This window comes from Pelobates fuscus, chromosome 7 (genome assembly GCF_036172605.1).
Source record: "Pelobates fuscus isolate aPelFus1 chromosome 7, aPelFus1.pri, whole genome shotgun sequence".
Classification (NCBI taxonomy): domain Eukaryota; kingdom Metazoa; phylum Chordata; class Amphibia; order Anura; family Pelobatidae; genus Pelobates; species Pelobates fuscus.
Window position 1 is genome coordinate 37,248,929 of NC_086323.1, and position 22,741 is coordinate 37,271,669.

General features: G+C 42.0%; 1 protein-coding gene across 6 annotated transcripts in view; it reads right to left on the bottom strand.

The window, feature by feature from the left end:
• SLC44A5 (solute carrier family 44 member 5) overlaps positions 1 to 22,741 on the bottom strand; it is a 150,007-nt gene that overhangs the window by 57,967 nt on the left and 69,299 nt on the right. For all 6 annotated transcript variants that reach the window (XM_063427938.1, XM_063427937.1, XM_063427935.1 and 3 more), the window contains exon 2: positions 15,657 to 15,705. In XM_063427938.1, the coding sequence (XP_063284008.1) occupies positions 15,657 to 15,705 (49 nt within the window). The remainder of the gene's footprint in view (positions 1 to 15,656; positions 15,706 to 22,741) is intronic.

A 22,741-nucleotide genomic window follows, 5' to 3' on the forward strand; every position in this document is an offset into this window, starting at 1 on the left:
GGTGGGTGAGGGCCCTAAAAAAACAATAATGGGGGGACCTACTGTCCTCCCCCCCTGGCCCCTACCCCTGTGCGGTGGGTGGGGGCCCTAAATAAAGAGAGGGGGGACCTACCGTCCTCCCCGCCGGCCCTAAAAAAACAACAAGGGGGGGACCTACTGTCCTCCCCCCTGGCCCCCACCCCTGATTGGTGGGTGGGGGCCCTAAATAAAGAGAAGGGGGGGACCTACTGTCCTTCCCCCAGCCCCCACCCCTGAGCAGTGGGTGGGGGCCCTAGATAATAATGGTGGGGGAGGACCTACCATCCTCCCCCCCGCCCCCACCCCTGAGCGGTGGGTGGGGGCCCTAAAAAAACAATAAGGGGGACCTACTTTCCCTCCCGGCCCCCACCCCTGAGCGGTGGATGGGGGCCCTAAATAAAGAGAGGGGAATGCCTACTGTCCTCCCCCCCAGCCCCCACCCCTGAGCGGTGGGTGGGGGCCCTAAAAAAACAATAAGGGGGGGACCTACTGTCCTCCCCCCCTGGCTCCCACCCCTGAGCAGTGGGTGGGGGCCCTAGATAATAAGGGGGGACCTACCGTCCTCCCCCACGGCCCCCACCCCTGAGCGGTGGGTGGGGGCCCTAAATAAAGAGAGGGGGGACCTACTGTCCTCCCTCCGGCCCCCACCCCTTAGCAGTGGGTGGGGGCCCTAGATAATAATGGTGGGGGGGACCTACCGTCCTCCCCCCCGGCCCCCAACCCTGAGCGGCGGGTGGGGGCCCTAAATTAAAATCCCCCCCCCAATCAAGGTGGGGGGACCAATCAGAGTATTCTTAGCCTAATTGCAGAGCGGGGCAAGGCTTTATAAGCATTCCCCCGCCCTGCGTAGCTCAGTCTGCGCGGAGCCCTCCATGGGTGAAGATGGATTATTTTTTTGCGCTCGGGTTTTTTCTTTTTCGTCAGGTTTTTTTGGGGGCGCTCGGGTTTTTTATTTTATTTTAAGTTCGTCGGGTATGATGGCTTTTTATTTGGCTTTTTGGGGGGCTGAAAAATGAAGATTTTAGAAAAAAGAAGACGTCAAATGGTCAGTTTAATTTTTTTTTACAGGTTAGTTATTTTATTTCCCTCTCACTATTTTTAGGGTGAGGGTGCTAGGTAGGGGATAGTTGGATTTGGGTGGGGGGGGTGACTAGGGGCTTGGGACTCATAGTCACCTTGATTGGGGGGGGAATTTCATTTAGGGCCCCCACCCGCCGCTCAGGGGTGGGGGCCGAGGGGGGACAGTAGGCCCCCCCTTATTGTTTTTTTAGGGCCCCCACCCACCGCTCAGGGGTGGGGGCCGGGGGGAGGATGGTAGGTCCCCCCACCATTATTATCTAGGGCCCCCACCCACTGCTCAGGGGTGGGGGCCGGGGGGAGGACAGTAGGTCCCTCCCCTCTCTTTATTTAGGGCCCCCACCCGCCGCTCAGGGGTGGGGGCCAGGGGGGGAGGACAGTAGGCCCCCCCTTATTGTTATTTAGTAGGTCCCCCCCCTTATTTTACGTGCTTTAAAGCACGTTATTCCAAAGAATTTAGGAATGTTAGGTGATTTATGCCCTTTATGGATTAAAACCAGACTCTGCATGAACTATGTAATTTTCAATGGGAGTTTTGCCATGGATCCCCCTCCGGCATGCCACAGTCCAGGTGTTAGTCCCCTTGAAACAACTTTTCCATCACTATTGTGGCCAGAAAGAGTCCCTGTGGGTTTTAAAATTCGCCTGCCTATTGAAGTCTATGGTGGTTCGCCCGGTTCGCCCGTTCGCGAACATTTGCGGAAGTTCGCGTTCGCCGTTCGCAAACCGAAAATTTTATGTTTGCGACATCACTATCTCCGACTTGTGAAAAACACAATAACAAAGTTTTCATTAAAATCAGAAAAACAGTAACTGCCAGAGGAATATGATATAATATCATATATTATGTTTTCATTTAATATTTCATCCACCTTTGGCCATATATCAAGTCATGCAGAGGTTCTACATGCTCAAAATCAAATTGACTACAAATATTTCCACCGAAAACAATTCGATCAATTTCTATTTCTATTTTTAAACCATTTTATGAAACTCAATGGAATCAAAGGTAATGGTCTGATAAAGATAATTTGACGTTTATACTGCATTCTCAAAAATTCAAACTTAACCAAATAACCCTGTAAGAATTCTTAGTATGTTGGGCAGGGTACAAAGTATATTGTATCAGTACCTTACAATATGGCGGTCGTCGTTTGATTTATTGAAAAAACTTCAAATAACACGTGTCGTAATCTGTATAATCCAGGGACTGCCTAAAACATTTTAACTTGCTCTTGAAATATAAAGATTACAACATCTGTTATTGTAAATGTTTTTAATTCATTGTTCATTGTTAGCAGTGTTTTTAATTCATTGTTCATTGTTAGCAGTTATTTTTTTTTTTTGTGCACCCTCTACTTTGGTCTTCGAATCTAGAATTGCTGCACTTTGTGTAAACATTGTTTTCAGCTCCCTTTAGTTTTTTTTAATTGTTATAGTGATTGTTAGCAATCACAGGGTTATCAATTGGTGGCTCGAATATTACGCCAAAATAGCTCAACTGAAAGCAGTTGACTTAGAGAACATTTTCGGTTTGGCCCATAGTTTTAAATTCATTGGTGAAATTGAAACATTCATAGTTACTGAATAAACCTGTATGGATCTCATTTAAACCATAACTTAGTTCTCTCTAAATCACTTAACACTAAAAACAAATGTCACTATTCTAGATATATTGAAAGATATCAAAGTCTTTCCTTCGTATACATCAGACGTTCTTGGTCTTACCGTTAAAACAGAGAATTTATGTTCAGGATTATACACAGACATTGAACAACAACCATTTAAATGTTTACAATAAATCAAAATATCACTGGCACTAAGGCTGGCACAGTATTATAAAGATGACATACGTAACTTTGTTTGGCTGAAACCAACTTTTAAATGCTTTAGAGAGGAAAAAAATAGCATACTATCTAGAATGTGCTAATTAAACGAGCGGTTACATTAGATCACATTTACAGACAATTGCTTTGAACACTGGAAAGACAAAATAAAGAATGAGTGTCCTTGTGATATAGCAATTATGTGGGGGTTGGCTGTTAGAAGCGAGAAATTTTGAAATAGATACATATTTGGAATTCTTTTAGATTATTTTAATTGTGGCATCTGTCAGCATTGCGCCATCCCACCACTTTGGCACACAAAGCCCATCAGACAGCTTGGACAATGTTTATGATCGAAAACAGCCAGTCGAATAGTGGTCAGATCTGAAACCGGCTTTTGTGATACTTACATACAGCCCAGTCCAGCAGCTTTCTGAGCAAATTCATTATCTCTGATTTTGCTGAAATGCTTTATACTCAGTAAGGCTGTCTAAAGAGGGGAATTTACTTTGTAATATTGGTGAACACTGTTAGGATGGTGGGGGGTTTGCCATTGGGTTACCAGCCAATGATCTGCCAAATCATGTGATGTCCCAAGATTTTTTCATATTATGTTTACTTAGTCCTAAACTTAAGAAAAAGGTATTTGCGCGGTGTTATAAAAAAATTAAATGTAATAGAAAGGGGATATTTGAGTGACGAAGAAGCATAAAGGCTCTCTCTGCATGGTCCATCATTAATGGGGTCAGACAATCTCAGCCTGGCCTGCATTCACCCCATCTTAGCATGCCTATTCTTCTGGTGGGAGCTCGTCCCTTTTCCAGTTGGGCCCATACTTTGGGTGGCATCAGTGATACTCTCGTATCACTGGTCTGCCTTCATTGGCCCACCCACCAGTGTTCTGCTTTATGGGAGGTGTGCAATGGTGAACCAGGGTATGCACTATTTACTATTACAAATGTATACACAGAGGCCTTCATTGAATTTATTTGGATACACTTTTAAATGATCACAATTTGGCCTCAATTCCATTTAAATCAGAACCAGGTATAATTATATTCTGTTAGAGAAACATTTTAAATGAATTATCTGCAGGAGTCACCATTAAAGTCTATGGGAGGTTTTTCATATGAAAAGCTTTTTCTATCAGATCGTGATCATTCGAAAAGATTGTTAAAAAATATTAGGCTAGAGGCCTCGATTAAATGTGTTTGACTCAGCATAAGAAATTATTGCACTCTATTATTAAGAAAGAAAAATGATTTGTCTTCAAAATTCCCCATAGATGTTAATGGTGACTTCTATAGATAAATCAATTCAAGTGTTTTTTTTTCTAGAAGTTTAGAATCATTTCTGACAGTGATTCAAACAAATAAACAAAGGCCAGGTTTTGATCATTTGACAAGCTTATTCAAAATAATCCAATCAAGGGCAGATGTTACCATGCATGTGATGATAATGAAATATTACAGCAGTGTCCCTTTAAGTAAAGTGGCATGGTACTGTCCATAATGAAAGCTGAGCACAATTAGTACCAGTGGATCAGAACATACCACAGTCATTTAATGATGCTGCATGTTAAGAACTATGAGATGTTACATAGCTTTGATAAATCAACACATTTTCTTTTTATAATTTTTTTTATTGAATTATCAGCCTTAGATCTGAATGCCATTCAGATGACTGTATACATTTAACCTCCACCTTATAGGTCTGTTTTTATATATTTTTCTCCTCCAAAGGCCTACTTTAGTTTGTATATACTTTTATTAATCACACGTCTTCCGCTCCCCCCCCCCCCACCCCTTGCCCCTTCCCCCCCAACAATTTTTGTGGACAGCTTTATTTTCTATTCTTTCATTTATTTATTTTTATATATCATGTTCTGTCGCAGTTGCATATCATGTGGAATATTTTTCGAATTTATATGTATACTTATGTTGCAGTGATGTCATATTTATATTGAGAGTCTGCGTGTTGTGAACAATATTTTATATTTTTTCACAATTGTACTCCTTATTGGGGAAGGTATGAGAAGTGTTTTTTTTTTTGTTTTTTTTGTATCCCTTTCTTTCCTTCTTTACCCTTTCCCTTAGTCTAATTGTATTCTCACAATGTTTATTTTGTTCTAATATAAATATTCAATAACAAATATTTGAATAGAATTATGGGATACTACTGTGCTATTTGGAGTCCAGTTGCTCCATACGTAGCTGTTTGTTAAACAAGTCTTTAGTCTTTACTTTTATACCAAGGTCATTGATGCATGGTCACAGAGAAACCAATTCAAATAAAAGGACTGCATGAATTTTCTAATACAATGTAAACAACAAACCGTATCCTCCAAACAGTGCTACAATGTCATTTTATCGCAACATATACACTTTTATAAAATAACCAAGTGTTAATAAACAAGTGTGCCAAGCCTTCCTGAAAAGCCAGTATACCAATCTGCAGAGTCAATGTATAGGATTAAACTGCGTGACTACGTACACCATTAACTAATTTTTTACACAGCCAGCAGCAAACAATAAGTAATGATGACAATGTTATAACCTATATTTCTTATAACAGAAAATGATTCTCAAAATCCAAGATGTGCGGAAACAGGGTGTTATCCTTAATCCTACACAGAACAGTAAATACAGTGATTCTGGTTACAAGCCTCCCTTGTGCTATGTAAACCCCGTATAGTTTATTAAACCACCGGCAGTAATTCTGAGTAACAGCTCATGATCAGAACTTCACAAAATAAGATTTATGCAGGATTTATTTTCTTTTATAAATGTTGTGTCTGCCCGCTAAGCAAACACAAGACGCTTCGAAAGTCACAGATATACCGCTGTTTTTGAGAAGGTTAGCCCGTACTATATTATATTTGTGGACTCTGGGGACAGCATATACTTAAACTGTGAATTCAGGAAAAAATTATCAGTATACCTTCAGCCATGGGGCCCCGGTGCGAAAATTGCCCAGGGACCCGCTCCCATACGTCTACCCCCTGTCACTCCACCCTTACCTCTACCCTCCCCCTTCCCCCCTCAGACACACACATAGACACACAAATACATACAAACACACCACATACAGACACATATGTACAAACACACACAGAGAAACACATACATACAAACACACACATACACAAACACACACACAGACATATACATATATAAAAAAATATTTAAGTCACTTCCTTGGAGTCCAGTGGTGGCTCAGCCTTATGGGAGTCAGAGTTCCCACTCCGACTCCCTCCTCCTTCCTCCCACACGACACCAACTTCCTCCCAGCATCTGACATCATCTCAGGGGGCCCGGTCCCGCTGTTAAACCGCCGCAGCACTGACTAGGCCCCCTGGAAATCCATAGCCATCGGGTGGCCATAACAGCAGGAGATCCGATGGACCACTTAACGTGCGGCCCGGTGGTTCTACTGCGCGTGCCGGGGCCGCAACACATGGTGGCAGGCACTCGATCGCAGGGGTCGCAAGGGGTCCGCAGGGTGGCCGGCCCCCTGTGATGACTGGTCCGGTCGCAGCTACGATCGCGATAGTTGACCTACTGCCTTCAGCAAGGAAAATTGCTTGCAAATAGATCATTTTTAAAAGGGGGAGCTGTCACTGCCCAGGATTCTTAATGTTATACTTGCTTAAAACCACTATTTAGGTGACCAGCCACCTCTTACCACCTTAGATAAGTTAAAAACTTTCCAGAGCCACTCAGGTTTGCTGGAGCTGGCTCCACCCCTGATCCACCTCCTTGGCTGAGAGCATCACAGTTGACAATCTCAGTCAATCCAATGCTTTTCCATGGGTGTCAACTCTGATTAACTCCAATGAGGTAAGGCAGGGGACGGAGTCAAACACTTTGCTGACCAATCAGCATCTCCTCATTGAGATGCATTCAATCAATGCATCTCTTTGAGGAATGTTCAGCGCATCCATGCAGAGGGTGGAGATGCTGAACGTCAGTGCTACACATTGTGCAGCACTGACAGCACTGACACAGGAAGCACCTCTAGTGGCCATCTGAGTGACAGCCACTGGAGGTGTCCCTATGTAGAAATGTAAACACTGCCTTTTCCACAAAAAGGCAGTGTTTACAGCAAAAAGGCTGCAGGGACTGATTAAACTTCAAAAGAACTATACTCAAAATAATTAAATCAATCTGTAGTTGTTCTGATGACTATAATGTCTCTTTAAATATAGAATGGTTCGATGACAATTATTGTTACAAGCTCTGTCCTTTGAACCTGGCAGTCAGCATAGCCAAAGTATACAGAGAAGAGAATAAGTGGTGATCATTTATTAAACTTCTCACATTTGCATTAGGTTTGTGAATGTGCACCAATTTTTCATGTATAAAACCAGGGCTCGAGTCCTGCAGGAACGCGTGAGAACGGCGTTCCTGCACTTTTTTCACAGCAGGAACACCATTCCCGTTGCTACTGAAAGCACTACCATGTTCCTCCTGTCATGGAGGGGGGTCACGAGGTGGCCTGCTGGCCATGTGACACCCCCGGCGGGAGCCTGCCTACCTGTCAGACACGGTAAGAGATCTGTGCTCTCTCTAATCTGCTCCCTCGCAAGCCGTTTGCTGATGCCGGGAGCCGGAATATGACATCATATTCCGGCTCCCGGCATCAGTATACAGCCCGCGCGGCGTGAGGGAGCAGATCAGAGAGAACACAGCTGTCTGAAAGGTAGACAGCCGCGCACCTCACTGAAGCCCCACTGGACCCCAGGGACAAGTCCACACCAGCTCTCCAGGTAGGGAGGCTGGATGGACATTTGTAAATTTAAAAAAATATGAATAATTTGTGCGTTTCTGTGAGTGTGTGTGTGTGTCTGTGAGTGTATGTGTCTGTGAGTGTATGTGTGTGTGAGTGTATGAGTATGTGTGTCCGTCTGTGAGTGTGTGTGAGTGTGTGCGTGTGTGTGAGTGTGTGCATCTGTGAGTGTATGTGTGTGTGAGTGTATGAGTATGTGTGTGTATGTGTGAGTGTGTGTGAGTGTGTGCGTGTGTGTGAGTGTATGTGTGTGTGTCTGTGAGTGTGTGAGTGTATGTGTGTGTGTCTGAGTATGTGTGTTGGGCATGCTTTTATATTTGCATACAAGTGTATAATTATTTTTAGAGGGGGTGGATCTTGGGTGAGTTCCCACACTCTTTTCCCCCTTTAGATTACAAGGTTATTTTTTCACTTTTTCTGTAGTGCGCCAAAATAAGTTTTTCTACCACTTTTAAAGATTTTTTTTGCTCATCTTTTTTCCTGTTGACTTTACCTTTAACCCCTTAAGGACACATGACATGTGTGACATGTCATGATTCCCTTTTATTCCAGAAGTTTGGTCCTTAAGGGGTTAATTACATTTACAAGACAAAGGAGTCATATTACTAGGAAGGAAATGCGCTTTCACAATTTGAAGAATTTTAAACAAAAATGAAGGCCTAAGAAATCTGCAAATTTGTTCCAGGAAATACACCACTCGGTCACTCTGACATTTTGTTGGGAAAAAAATCCTCACCCCACTTTTTTTTATATATCAATCCAATATTTAAAACAATAAAAAAGAAGCACAGGACATAACTCTCAGAATGGGTGCCAAACATGAAAAATGTAGCGCAGATAGAAAATTATTGGCAGGAACAGAATATGCATAAAAATTCTAACATGAAAATGACCTGTGATACTTTTTGTAAATCTCTGCTAATGTCTGTTACGCTTTCTTATTTGCATTGTGTGCCTTGACTGTGCTTGAACTGAATTTAAGACACATGCAAAAGCTTTAATCTATATTTAAAAGGAAATGGAACATCACATGAAGAAAAGTTTAACACAAATTAAAGGACCACTCTGGGCACCCAGACCACTTCAGCTTAATGAAGTGGTCTGGGTGCCTGGTCCCTCTAGGATTAACCCTTTTTTTTAATAAACATAGCAGTTTCAGAGAAACTGCTATGTTTATACTGAGGGTTAATCCAGCCTCCAAAATCTCTAGTGGCTGTCTCATTGACAGCCACTAGAGGCGCTTGCGTGCTTCTCAATGTAAATGCTTTCGGCTGACCGAATGTAAATGCGACCGGCTGAATGCGAGCACGGCTACTGCCGCGCATGCGCATTCAGCCGATGACGTCGCGAGGAAGAAGGAGAAGAGGAGGAAAGCTCCCCACCCGGCACTGGAGAAAGAGGTAAGTTTAACCCCTTCCTCCTCCCAGAGCCCGACGGGAGTGGGTCCCTGAGGGTGGGGGCACCCTCAGGGCACTCTAGTGCCAGGAAAACGAGTATGTTTTCCTGGCACTAGAGTGGTCCTTTAAGAAAAGGTTAACTCGGGGGTGCAATTTCAATTTTTTTTTTTTTTAAAGTGACATTTCCCCTTTAACAACAAATTACAGTAAATCTTGTGAATTTAGTGAACTGAAAATCAAAAAGCAAAATTTAGTTGTGGCGATAGTAGAGTTCAAGAATCTTTCCTAAATTTCCTAAATTTGTCAGCTATTTTTGCCTATATTTTGTAATTTAGTTTTGAGTGCATATAACAAATCCATTAAAGTTAAAGGGACACTGTAGGCACCCAGACCACTTCAGCTCATTGGAGTGGTCTGGGTGCTGTGTCCCTTTTGCACCTAGTGCTGCAATGTTAAACATTGTAGTTTCAGAGAAAGTCTCTACCAGAGAGCCACTGGGGGCGCTTCCGGATTCGTAACAGACTTTTGGTCCTTTATCTGACTCTGGACGTTGAGGACATCCAGCATCAGATTTTTCCCCACAGGAAAGCATTGATTCAATGCTTTCCTATGGGGAGGTGTAATGCACTTGCGGCATTTACCGTATATGCGCATTAGACATCGCGGTATGGAGGAGGAGGCGGAGGTTCAACAGAGCGCAGGGGGACATCGGCGCTGGGATAAGGTAAGTAAATAAAGGGGTTTTAACCCGTTATTTACTGGGTAGGAGGGGGGAGGTAGAGGGATCGGTAGTGCCAGGAATACAGCATTGTATTCCTGGCACTACAGTATCCTTTAAACGAAAGTAACGAAGTTATTAGCTAAAATGTTAAAAAACAATAACTGGAAATTGAATGTAATCTTTCAATTGAATTGAATTATAATGAAATTCTCCAAGTCAGTTATGTTTCCAGTTTGGCTATTTTAGTCTTAAGCTTGAAATTCATTTTGAATCCACATTGAATTCCTTGTTATTCACACTCTAGTAAATAAGCTTGCAAGTAAGATCTAACTTGTCTGAGCAGTGGAAAACAATCTGTTTGGCAGATAATGGAGCCTTGGGACACGATGTGTGGCCATGTTCTTGTGACTTACGGTTTGAATTTTTATACAAACGTGAAATTTACACTGGCTGGCCCTGCCAGGAACCATTTGTCTGCCAACCCAGGGGCTTCCACTGACCCAAGGTGTGATCGTGTAAATGTTGTTGAATAACTAATAAAATGACAAGTCTGAAAAATATGAAATATCTTCGTACTTGTCTCTTCTAAAACAAATCAAGGCTTGGCTGTTCTTATAGTACATCTATACAACTGATAATGGGTATTTAAGCTCAACAAAAGCTGAATTATCGAGGCTGGTATCATTGTTCAAAGTGATGTGATTCCAACAGCTTAAAAAAGTTGAGTTTGCTCATAAATATTGTCAAAGGAACACTCAGTGCGCAGTAGTGGTTATGGTGGCTTTAACCACTACTTTAACTTCAAAAGGCACCTGATAATGGGAAAATTGGGAGGCATGTTCTATTGATCTCAGATTTTGCCCCTGAATAGCACCTGTTTTGCCTTCATCAAGTTCCCTCTACATCTCTTCACTGTACTAACAAAAAAAAAAGTATAGAAATGGTATACTTTTATTTTTATTATTCCTGTATAATTTCATAACCTCTTCAACCTTTGTCTCTGTCAGTTGAAATAAAGGGATTCAATTTGCCCTGGTGATGAAGGGGTTAATCTGTTTACGAACAGTTTAATAAACAGAGAAATTGAGCCGTGAGATTGATATTGCACCATCTGACTCCAGCAAATGTAATTTAAAAGTAACAGGGCACAACACAGCCCACATTACACATCAGATTGCAATTTGACTGATAAAGATGGCATTGCAACATGTTCTGCAGGAGAATAGGCTGGATTTCTGCTATTTAATGGAAATTTGCTATTTGATTCATGTCAATTCGGACATGATTTCTAGGCTTGTGCAAAAATTAGTTTGTTCTAAAGCCTTTTAAACCCATGCCGAACAAATCAATTTGTCCAGATGAACTTGTGGAGTCTTATTAAATGAATATGACTCCACAGGTAAATCTCGGGAGAAATCAATTAGTTCAATGTTGATTCGGATGAAACTAATTTATGCATAAAGATTTCTACATTCACTTAACAGCAAATTCAAGAAAATGAATGTGAGGGCTGCAATATTTAAAGTGAACCTGCAATGTAAAACTCAGTTTCCTTTAAATTGCCCCACGTATATTGAATACATCATAAATCACAGAGATACATTATGTATTCAATGTAAAATATTAAGATATACTCACTTCCGTACCGGCACTGCCATCTTCAGAGCTTTGTGAGTGTTTCTTTTTATGGTACCACCCATCTCCGGTCCATCCGCTGCTCTTGCTCTGGTCTTCTTTGATTTGCCCTTTTTGGAGACGGGCAAACCTTGTCAGTGACAGAAACACACTGGTTTTGTTGCCTGTAGCGGACCCCGGGTAACCTGACTGGTTACCTCCGCTAATATCTCCTTTCATGCTAGCATCCATTCCCCCAGTAACCAAACTAAAAATTCTGGGAGTCAACTGTTTTTATTCAGGCCACACACGGCTTTTCCCCCAACATGGATTCTCCAACACAACATTACAGGGTGTTGCTTCCCAGGATCCTTTGTGCCTGAGAGATAATTGTGTGAGAAAAACTATAATTCAATTATCTCTCAGGTACAGAAAAACCTACACAAAATACACAGTACCCCAAATGTACCCCCATCATAACTAGGAACCCCACAAAAGTTATATCCCCGGATAGCTCTGATCTGAGTGTAGAAACTGGTCAAGTACCACTCAGATACGTTCAGTAGAATTGGATTGCCACCGAGGTAAAGTTTTGATCAGCAGGACACAAGGTGATAACCCGAAACAGTTCCAGGTAAATAAATGCCCCGGCCGGTCCCTGTTCGGAGGTTCCTGTGCGAAAACCATGCAAGGGATTGTCTTGATTCCGGGGAGCAAATGCTCCCCCCAGTTGGTAGTTCCCATCTCCCAAACGTCGTTCGCATAGTTGGTCAGGAAATAGAACGGGCAGCGGTATAACCTTTACCGGGGTTCATGCGAGTGCCTAGACGGAAAGAGTTCCAGGCATTCGACAGCCAAGTGCTGCTGCCCACATTCGGGAGACAAAATGTCTGCCACTCTTTTGCCGACCACGTGCATTCGGTTACACAAAATGGCGACCACCCAGGGGAAGCATTCATTAATTACTTCCCTTGTGGTTTTGCAACAAAGTTAATTGGTGAGAACGTTCTAATGGGGGTATCGGGGTGGTCCTTGTTCAGGGAATCTAATGTAGAGTGTTCGGATACATAAATCACGAATGGATAAAAGATAAAACATGAAATTGATCCGCCACAGCCAACATGCCAGCGTCTGAAAGGAGTGGCATCACTCTGTTATTATATTTACTAGCCAGCGCTAGCAGTGTTGGCTAGGGAGTTTCCTTAGCAACCACAGCACATGTCAACATAGAGTCTACGATGAACATTTGACTGAAGAGTGGGAGAAAGACCTATCTTTAAATAGTCTTTTCTCCCAATCTATACATTTGCTAGCAAATCTGGGTGACAAGTATCTTTTAAGTAAAAACAGATAATTAGGAGAAAATCTCCAACATAACTTGGCTGTTTTTGCCAAAACTTTACAATGTTTGTAGAAATTTGGTATACAGGTGAAACTCGAAAAATTAGAATATTGTGTCATTTATTTCAGTAATGCAACATAAAAGGGGAAACTAATATATGAGATAGACGCATTACATGCAAAGCAAGATAGTTCAAGCCGTAAATTGTCATAAGTGCGATGATTATGGCTTACAGCTCATGAAAACCCCAAATTCACAATCTCAGTAAACTAGAATATTACATGCAATCAATAAAACAAGGAGTGTACATAGAACAATATCGGACCTCTGAAAAGTATAAGCATGCATATGGACTCAGGTTTGGGCCCCTTTTGCAGCAATTACTGCCTCAATGCAGCGTGGCATGGAAGCTATCAGCCTGTGGCACTGCTGAGGTGTTATGGAAGACCAGGATGCTTCAATAGCTGCCTTCAGCTCTTCTGCATTGATCGGTCTCATGTCTCTCATCTTTCTCTTGGTAATGCCCCATATATTTTCTATGGGGTTCAGGTCAGGCGAGTTTGCTGGCCAATCAAGCACAGTAATTCCACGGTCACTGAACCAAGCTTTGGTGCTTTTGGCAGTGTGCGCAGGTGCCAAGTCCTGCTGGAAAATTAAGTCAGCATCCCCATAAAGCTCGTCTGCGAAAGGAAGCATGAAGTGCTCCAAAATCTCCTGGTAGATAGCTGCGTTGACCCCGGACTTAATGAAGCACAGTGGACCAACACCAGCAGATGACATGGCTCCCCAAATCAACACAGACTGTGGAAACTTCACACTGGACTTCAAGCATCTTGCAGTGTGTGCCTCTCCATTCTTCCTCCAGACTTTGGGTCCTTGGTTTCCAAATGAGATGCAAAAGTTGCTATCATCAGAAAAGAGGAATTTGGACCACTGAGCAACAGACCAGGTCTGTTTTTCTTTAGCCCAGGTAAGACGCTTCTGACGTTGTTTGTTGTTCAGGAGTGGCTTGACAAGAGGAATACGACATCTGAAGCCCATGTCCAGGATCCGTCTGTGTGTGGTGGCTCTTGATGCACTGACTCCAGCCTCAGTCCACTCCTTGTAAAAGTCCCAACATTTTTGAATGGCCTTTTCCTGACAATCCTCTCCAGGCTGCAGTCATCCCTGCTGCTTGTGCACCTTTTTCTTCCACACTTTTCCCTTCCACATAACTTTCTATTAATGTGCTTTGATACAGCACTTTGGGAACATCCAACTTCCTTCGCAATTACTGTGGCGAAACCGACCTCGCCACGTGTCCTTGGAGGGGGCTGATTGCCCGCCTCTTGCCTTTGGACTATGGACCAGACTTTATGGGTATGTGATACCCCAGATAGCCATACCATGGAGCCTATTCATAGAATGAAAGACTATGGGAAAGACTTTAGCTCCATGGCAATTGTACTGTGTGAGTAGGATCTGCGCGCTATTCGGTAGTTTTGTGCGTGCAGATCCCAGCTATCTGGGGATAGGTGAAATGTCTGTGTGTTATGTGTAAATGTGACTTTATGTATTTTAAAGTGTTTTATGTTGTTTTGCAACCATGTGGTTAATGGAGTCTGCCTTTAGTCCTGGGTAATTGGATTACTTCTCCAATTAACTCCAGGGCAGAAGGGAGGAAACCAGGGTGCATTGTGGGGATGTTTTTCTGCCAGCCAGAAAGGAACAAAAGATACTTTTAGTAACTTTTGAACCCCTGGTCGGATTCATGCCATTTTTTAATATGTTGTTCCCCTGAATGGATTGATTGTGGATATGTATTTTTATGTGAATGTGATGTATGGTTTTAAAGTTATGAAAGTTGTGTAAAAGTATATTTTACACTGTATGCATAATGGGATTATGTGTCACACTAAGGGGAGGGGATGTGTGGGAGGTAACATCTATGTCATTGGTTCTTTTATGCCTCCCCCTGGGTGTGGCCTGTATGTGTGAGTTGGAAATAAAAGCCAGGCTGGATGAGCCAGTCCAGAGTTCCTGTTTTACCCTCAAAGTGATGTGTCGTCTCATTATTGGGGGGAAGGATTTATTGCATGCTGTTCCAGTTGACTGCTAGGAGTACAAGCCTATTCGTATGGTTCCTATTCAATGGTCTACAGCATTCATATGCTTGGGAGAATTTAAAAGGTTTCTCGGATTCGGTGATTGTGGTGTCTGCCAGAGTGCTTGGAGTCCTCAGGAAGCACTAGGAGCATCCTTTAACGGAGGTACCAAGTCGGGGTGCCAGGCGATCCGTTACAATTACCTTTTGAGGCTTTCCCTCCTTATGGAGGGTGTCAATTATGGTTTTCTGCACAACTGTCAGGTCAGCAGTCTTCCCCATGATTGTGATTCCTACTGAACCAGACTGAGAGACCATTTGCAGGTCTTATGGCTTACTTAGCTGATTAGAGTGGGACACTGTGATCCTAGAATATTGCACCTTTTCACAATATTCTAATTTACTGAGATTGTGGATTCGGGGTTTTCATGAGCTGTAAGCCATAATCATCGCACTTATGACAAATCACGGCTTGAACTATCTTGCTTTGCATGTAATGCGTCTATCTCATATATTAGTTTCCCCTTTTACGTTGCATTACTGAAATAAATGAGCTTTTGCACGATATTCTAATTTATTGAGTATCACCTGTATAGTGATCAAACCCTTGTTTATGCCAAATGCAAGAATAATTTCAGACAAGTAACAAATATGTTGGGAATCTAACATATCATGTTGACATATTCCAAAAGCAAGTGAACTTAATGCAGATCAAAATATACTTCTCAAAACAAACATTGACAAATGTTCATTGTATCTTTCTTTATGTGTTAATAGACCAAGTGATTACCTGTTCCCAATGGGTCCTTTAAACTTTGGATCAAATTTTCTTGGCTCGCCTACAAAGTAGAAAAAAAAAACAAAGCCAGGATTTAAACATGCACGTAATTACATGTAGTTACAACAACAAAGTAATGAGGATAAATATGATCATTGCTTTGTTGATTTCATTTGTTGATTTCAGATGAACAAATCTGCTGATAATTATAGGAATTTGGGGCAAGACCTTTGTTTTTAAGATTAAGAAAACCTTTGATAGACAAATGTTATAATGAAAATGGTGTGCATTTACTTATTTTGCTGTTTATAACATCAGATATATGACTGGTACCTACACCCTGATATCATTGTTGATTTAATTTGCATTTGCCCACCCAGAATCCCTTGCAGTAGTAACATAACTGCAAATATGAGATTTTTGTGGAAAAAGCATGTCTTATGGTTTGACTGGTTCAGATCTATAAAAGAAATATCTACAGGCAAACAGTAGGCGCTATATATTTAGTGATAGTGAACACAAATATTTACTTATTCCAAGTGAAGCAATATTTTTCCTGCAATGGTTCAGATCTATGTTTATCTATGTATTGATTATCCACTGACTTCAGGTGGAAGGGGTTTTCAATCGCTATTTTTTCCCACCATAACTTTCTTGGTTTGTGACCCTGATATTATTCTTAGTCATATTTGCACATTCATATTTTATCTTTGTAAGATGTGGTCTTGCATGTCAGATAACACCAAGGTACAGGAAATGGGTGAAATATCACTCACAAGACAGGAGCCTATAGAAAAAGGCTCAATTTTGCCATGGAAATGGGCACCAAATTCGCCCCCAGCTATGCTAATCTTTTCATGGCATTTTGGGAAGAGGCATATGCACTCCAAGGACACCCATGGGAGGCGGGTTTGGTGTCCTATTGCCGATTTATAGATGATATTTTCTTCATATGGACTAGAACTACAAAGGCCCTACAAGAGTTTATCACATATCTTAACACCAATGACTATGGAATTAACCTAACCAGCTCCTACAGTGAATCAAATATCAATTTTTTAGATCTTGATATCAGTATCCAGGATGCCATGATAGTCACTAAGAACCATTTTAAACCAGTAGATGCCAACAGTTATATTTAAATCAACAGTTGCCACCATAAACCCTGGCTCCATAATGCTCCTAAGAGCCCATTTTTAAGGATTCGTCGCAACTGCAAATTAGAAAGAGACTATCTAGAACAGGCTAATTATATTAAACACCAGTTCATGGAAAAAGGATATAACGAAGCATCTTTGAATCAAGAATTGGAAGAGGTATAAAAATTAAAAAGAGAAAATCTTATCCAATACAAACCAAAGAAAATGCTAACTGATACTAACGAAGTTCCTTTTATTTGTAATTTTAATGGACAAAATAGACGCATACATAAAACTATAAATAAACATTGGCACCTACTAAAAGATGACCCAATTTTATATAAAATCCTACCCACAAAACCTAAGATCACATATAGAGGAGCAAAGAATTTTAAAAATATTTTAGTAAAGAGCCATTTAAACCCAAAAAAACCTAAGCACTTTATTCAAGATCTTAAAGGATTTTATGGTTGTGGTACATGCCTCCCATGTAGAACTACCAAAAACACAAAAAGACATTTGGAAGATTTAGAGAGCATTATTCAAAAACCATACATTATTAAAGACCACCTTACTTGTCATTCTAAGGGCATTATATACATTTTAAAATGCCCTTGTAATCTGCTATATGTAGGGAGAACCATTAGACCTTTAAAAGTCAGAATCGCCGAACATATTCGTAACATTAAAAATGGTTTGGAAACCCACAGCGTATCTCAGCATTTTAAAGAAATCCACAATCGAAATCCAGAGAATTTGTTTTTCTGTGCAATCAAAGAAGTTAAACGTGATTGGAGAGATTGTTTTTTAGTTTATATTGCATAATAAAGACTGTCATAAACGGATGAACGAAAGTGGAACGCACAGATGCGTTCCATCATACGAAAACCGGAACTAGGACATATGCGTTCCACTGTTGGAACGCAAACGCCGAAAACGGAAACATCATCTAGCCATCAATTTAGTGCGTTCCACCGATGGAACGCAAAACCCCGGAAGTGGAAGTGCCGCGGCCAATTACCCGAGGAAAAAGGCGCCAAATACAAGTTATATTAATGGACACCTACAGAAAGCAACTACAGCAACTGAGGAAGCTTCTAAACGAGGCAAAACGCATTTTGTAACCAGAGACTATCTCTACAAGTCTACCTTCAATTGTAAGGTCTTGTTTTTTATATTTTTATTTATACCATCTGTGCACTTATTTCAATAAAGCACTTTATATATTTATACTTACCTTTGAGAGGACATTGAACTACTTACAACCTCCTGGCAGTATAAAGAAGGGAGTGGGAACCTAAATCCCACAACGCTGGGAAATTGAGCCTTTTTCTATAGGCTCCTGTCTTGTGAGTGATATTTCACCCATTTCCTGTACCTTCCATATGACCTAGACAATATTGCATCATTATGTGTTTTCTCTGCTTTATCTCTAGGCAATACCATCATTTGTTTAGATAAGAAGATACTCCACCTTATATTGTATGTAAATTATGTTTGATGTGAAGGTAAAGGGTACTCACTAACGTGTTTTTGAGCATCTCTTGTTTTTTGTGTGTTCCACTGGTAATACTGTACTTTCTTTTATAACTGATTGGCAATATTCACCTTTCATATTGAGAATTGTTTTGGTTATTTTTTGTCCTCATTGCATTTTCAATGCCCCGGAATCAGGGCCGGATTAAGAGCTCAGTGGGCCTGGTGCTGACAATTATGATGGGCCTATTTACAGAATCTTATCGACCAAAAACACTAAAACGGTCATACCTCCCAAGCGTCATGTATCTGATGGAGATGGTGTTGGAGGGAAACTCATAGGATGCAGCTATAAGAAAACACATACTCTATGCTAATCTCTCTCTAATTTATGCTTTCATCTTTCAAGTAAATCCATACCCCCTAACAGCAGTGTCCAGTGAAGTCAATGGGTGGGGTAAAAGGATGGGCCACTGGTGCGAATCACGTCACCAGACCTCCCAAAAGGGGAGAACATGCCCAAAAAGGGGGCATGTCTGTCCAAAGAATTTGAAGGACAGCCTGGCATGAATGCATGTCAGGCTGCCCGCCAATCCTGCAGGCTGCCCAACTAAGGGCATACTATGCAGGCAGCATTCTGAGCTTGACATAAATGCGTCTAATGATGCGCTCACTCCATGCTTTCTAAGGACTGTCCCCTAGCACTCGCTGGTCCACTTGTCTCCTTATCTTCTTACTAGCAGGCATAAGTTCCTGGTATACAGTCTGAGACAGAGAAAAGGTGTATGTAGTGAGTGTAGAAGAAAGGAGGGGACATACCACAGTGTTAGAGAGACCAACAGCATTACCTAAACTAATTTTATTGTCAGCCAGTCCACACAGGTTTTGTTCCCATACATCCCTCTTAAGCTTCCAAACTTAACCCCTTAAGGACACATGACATGTGTGACATGTCATGATTCCCTTTTATTCCAGAAATTTGGTCCTTAAGGGGTTAAAGGGACACTATAGTCACCAGAACAACTACGGCTTATTGTATTTGTTCTGGTAAGTAGAATCATTCCATTCAGGCCTTTTGCAGTAAACACTGTCTTTTCAGAGAAAATAACTCCACTGGCCACTCCTTAGATGGCTGATAGAGGTGCTTCCTGGGGCAGTACTGCCTAGTGTGCAGCACTGCCATTCAGTGTCTCCACCCTCTGCATGCAGACACTGAACTTTCCTCATAGAGATGCATTGATTCAATTTATCTTTATGAGGAGATGCTGATTGGCAAGGGCTATGTTGGACTTGTGCTTGCTCTGCCCCTGATCTGCCTAGTTAACAGTCTCAGCCAATCCTATGGGCAAGTATTGTAATTTGCTCAGACCACCACTTCTGATGATGTCAGCAGACAGTCAGTTCAGAGGCAGAGCCAACAGCTGCAGACTTGAATACAAGTTATATTTTACTATACTTAGGGAGGCAAGAAGGAGCCAGGGTGGTGGTTTTAACATAATAGGGTCAGAAATACATGATTGTGTTCCGGACCCTGTAGTGCTCCTTTAAGCAAGAGTATGTGAAGAGTAGTTAGGGTTGCCACCTTTCTTGGGAAAAAATACCAGCCTTAATCATTTGTATAATCACAAGGAGTGACATCAGAGAAAATTCTGTAAAATCACCAACAAACTACTCACAGTTTGATTCTGATGTATAGATGGATTGCTCCCAATGTCTCCCTGTCTCCCAGTGTCTCAGTCTTGCAAGTCACCCAGTGTCTCAGTGTCCCTATGTATCACAGTGTCAGTGTCCCCATGTCGCCCAGTTCCCTACTCTCCCAGTGTCTCAGTGTCCCAATTTCTCCCAGTGTCCCAATGTCTCAGTGTGTCCCCATGTCACTAGGATACTGGGGACACAGTGAGACCCGGGGACACTGAGAGACATGGGGACATTGAGAGACCCGGGAACACACAGACATGGGGACACTGGGAGACATGGGGACACTGAGACATTTAGGGAAACAGGGAGAAATGGGGACACTGAGACACTAGGGACACAGACACTGAGACATGGGGACACTGAAACATTTGGGGACACTAAGACACTAGGGACACAGAGACATGGGAACACAGACACTGGGAGACTAGGGGACACTGGCTGGGAGACAGACACTTGGGGACACTGGGAGACATGGGGACAGTTGTGGACATAGACATGGGGACACTGGGACATATAGGGACACTGGGAGACATGGGGGCACTAGGCACGCTGAGACACTAGGAACACAGACACTGGGAGACATGGGGACACTGCAACATTTGGGGACACTAAGACACTAGGGACACAGAGACATGGGAACACAGACACTGGGAGACTAGGGGACACTGGCTGGGAGACAGACACTTGGGGACACTGGGAGACATGGGGACAGTTGTGGACACAGACATGAGGACACTGGGACATATAGGGACACATGGGGACACTAGGCACACTGAGAAACATGGGACACAGACACTGGGAGACTTGGGGACACTGAAACACTAGGGACACTGGCTGGGGACATGGGGACACTGGGAGAAATGGGGACATAGTGTCTCTGTGTCCCAATGTCTCAGTGTCTCCCAATGTCCCTATGTCTCACAGCGTCCCCATGTGTCTCAGCATCCCCATGTGTCCCATTGTCCCCTAGTGTCTCAGTGTCCCCAAGTGTCTGTGTTCCCAGGTCTCCCAGTGTCTGTGTCCCCATATGTCCTAGTGTCTCAGGGTCCCCTAGTGTCTGTGTCCCCTAGTGTCTGAGTGTCCCCATATGTCCCTTAGTGTCCCCTAGTGTCTCAGTGTCCCCATGTGTCCCTACTATCTTTCACCCCATCCCTCACTTACTGTAGAGCTGTTGTCTGGACTCTGTGCTGTGTTGCTGCTCCCTCATGGATCAGTGAGTAGTAGAGAGAGGCAGGGAGGGATATGCTGTAACTTCCTATCCCTGCCTCTCTCCACACACAGTGACCACTACTATCCGGTGCTGGTATTGCAGAGTAATCTCCATTTATTCTGAGAAAAATACCTGCATTTGTATTGCTGGTATTAATGCAATACCGGCACGGCCAGGCAGCCTCAAATACCGGCTGTGCCAGTAAAATACCAGTCAGGTGGCAAACCTAAGAGTAGTGTGTAAAAAAAAAAAAAAAAAAAAAAGTTTTTTTTTTTTTTTGTTTTTTTTTAAATGGGCCTATTCCATGGGCCTGGGCCTGGAGCTGCAGCTCCATCAGCCCCTATGTTAATCCGGCCCTGCCCGGAATGCACTGCAGTCAGCAGGCTTACATTTTAATTGCAGGAGGATTAAATTAATTTGCATGGTATGCTCTGGCTGTGCCAGGATAACCAGGCATTCAATATATATTAAAAATAAAAATAGTTGGAATTAAAAAAAAAAATAAAATAATAATACTCAAGATTAAGCTGCCTTCTATCTTTCTTTCGCTCTTAATATTAAAATAAATTAAAAAGTGCAGTTTACTCCATATTGCTATTATGACAGACTATGACGGATATGTTCTCTTGCTTTTGATGCTGCACCTCTGCTTATATTACTTTGAAATACATTTATTTCAAAACAATGATATTGTTTGTCTGCTTATATGTGTATATCTGTGAATGTTCAACTGCACAACAAAAAAATAAAAAATTTAAATAAAAAAATCAAATAATCACAACCACGAGGGTCACTTAGGCCCTAGTGCAATCGGACGGGCTCCTAACAATAGACCATAAACCCCTTATGAGGGCCCAAAGCTTAGACGAAATATTGACTGCAGAGCCCAGTACCCGAGATTCGACTACCAGTTTAATTATCGACCAAAAACAAAAAATCAGAAGTTAGCTATTTGTATACAATGAGCAATATTGGATATTAACGTGTACCACATGTGCCATCCGTATCTTGTATTTTGTAATGTTTTATAATGCATCACCTGCAAAAATAAAGAATAAAAAAAAAAAATCAAATAATCTAAATCATAGATAACTTGTAGTTAGCCACGGGTTATGAAAAAAACTCTTCCACTTTTCTATAAAACATCTTCAATATATACAGTGTTATTTTATTTCACAACTGCTCATGTTACATGACTTAATCGGGGTAAGGTGTCAGAAATGTGATAAATGATGTTAGTCAAAGGTGTGGTATGGTAAATAACTGTTATGTACAGTAGGTTAAAGCCTCAACCATAAGAAAAGAATGCACGGAACTGGGGGTGGCACAGCATTATAATCCGGAATGACATGGAACATTAGCCAGATTGTACTATTATTAATAGCGAATGTTATCTGCTCTTACTGCAAAGCATTGTGGGGCCACCAGTCATATCCCACTATGCAGATTAGTGGGAGGATGGGTACATGCCCCCATCTTGGCTGTAAGCCACGGGCTGGCTACGCATGTTCACACACTGTGTTGATGCCAAGCACGTCACATCGCTCTATTTTGATTCATGTTTGTGAATCCAA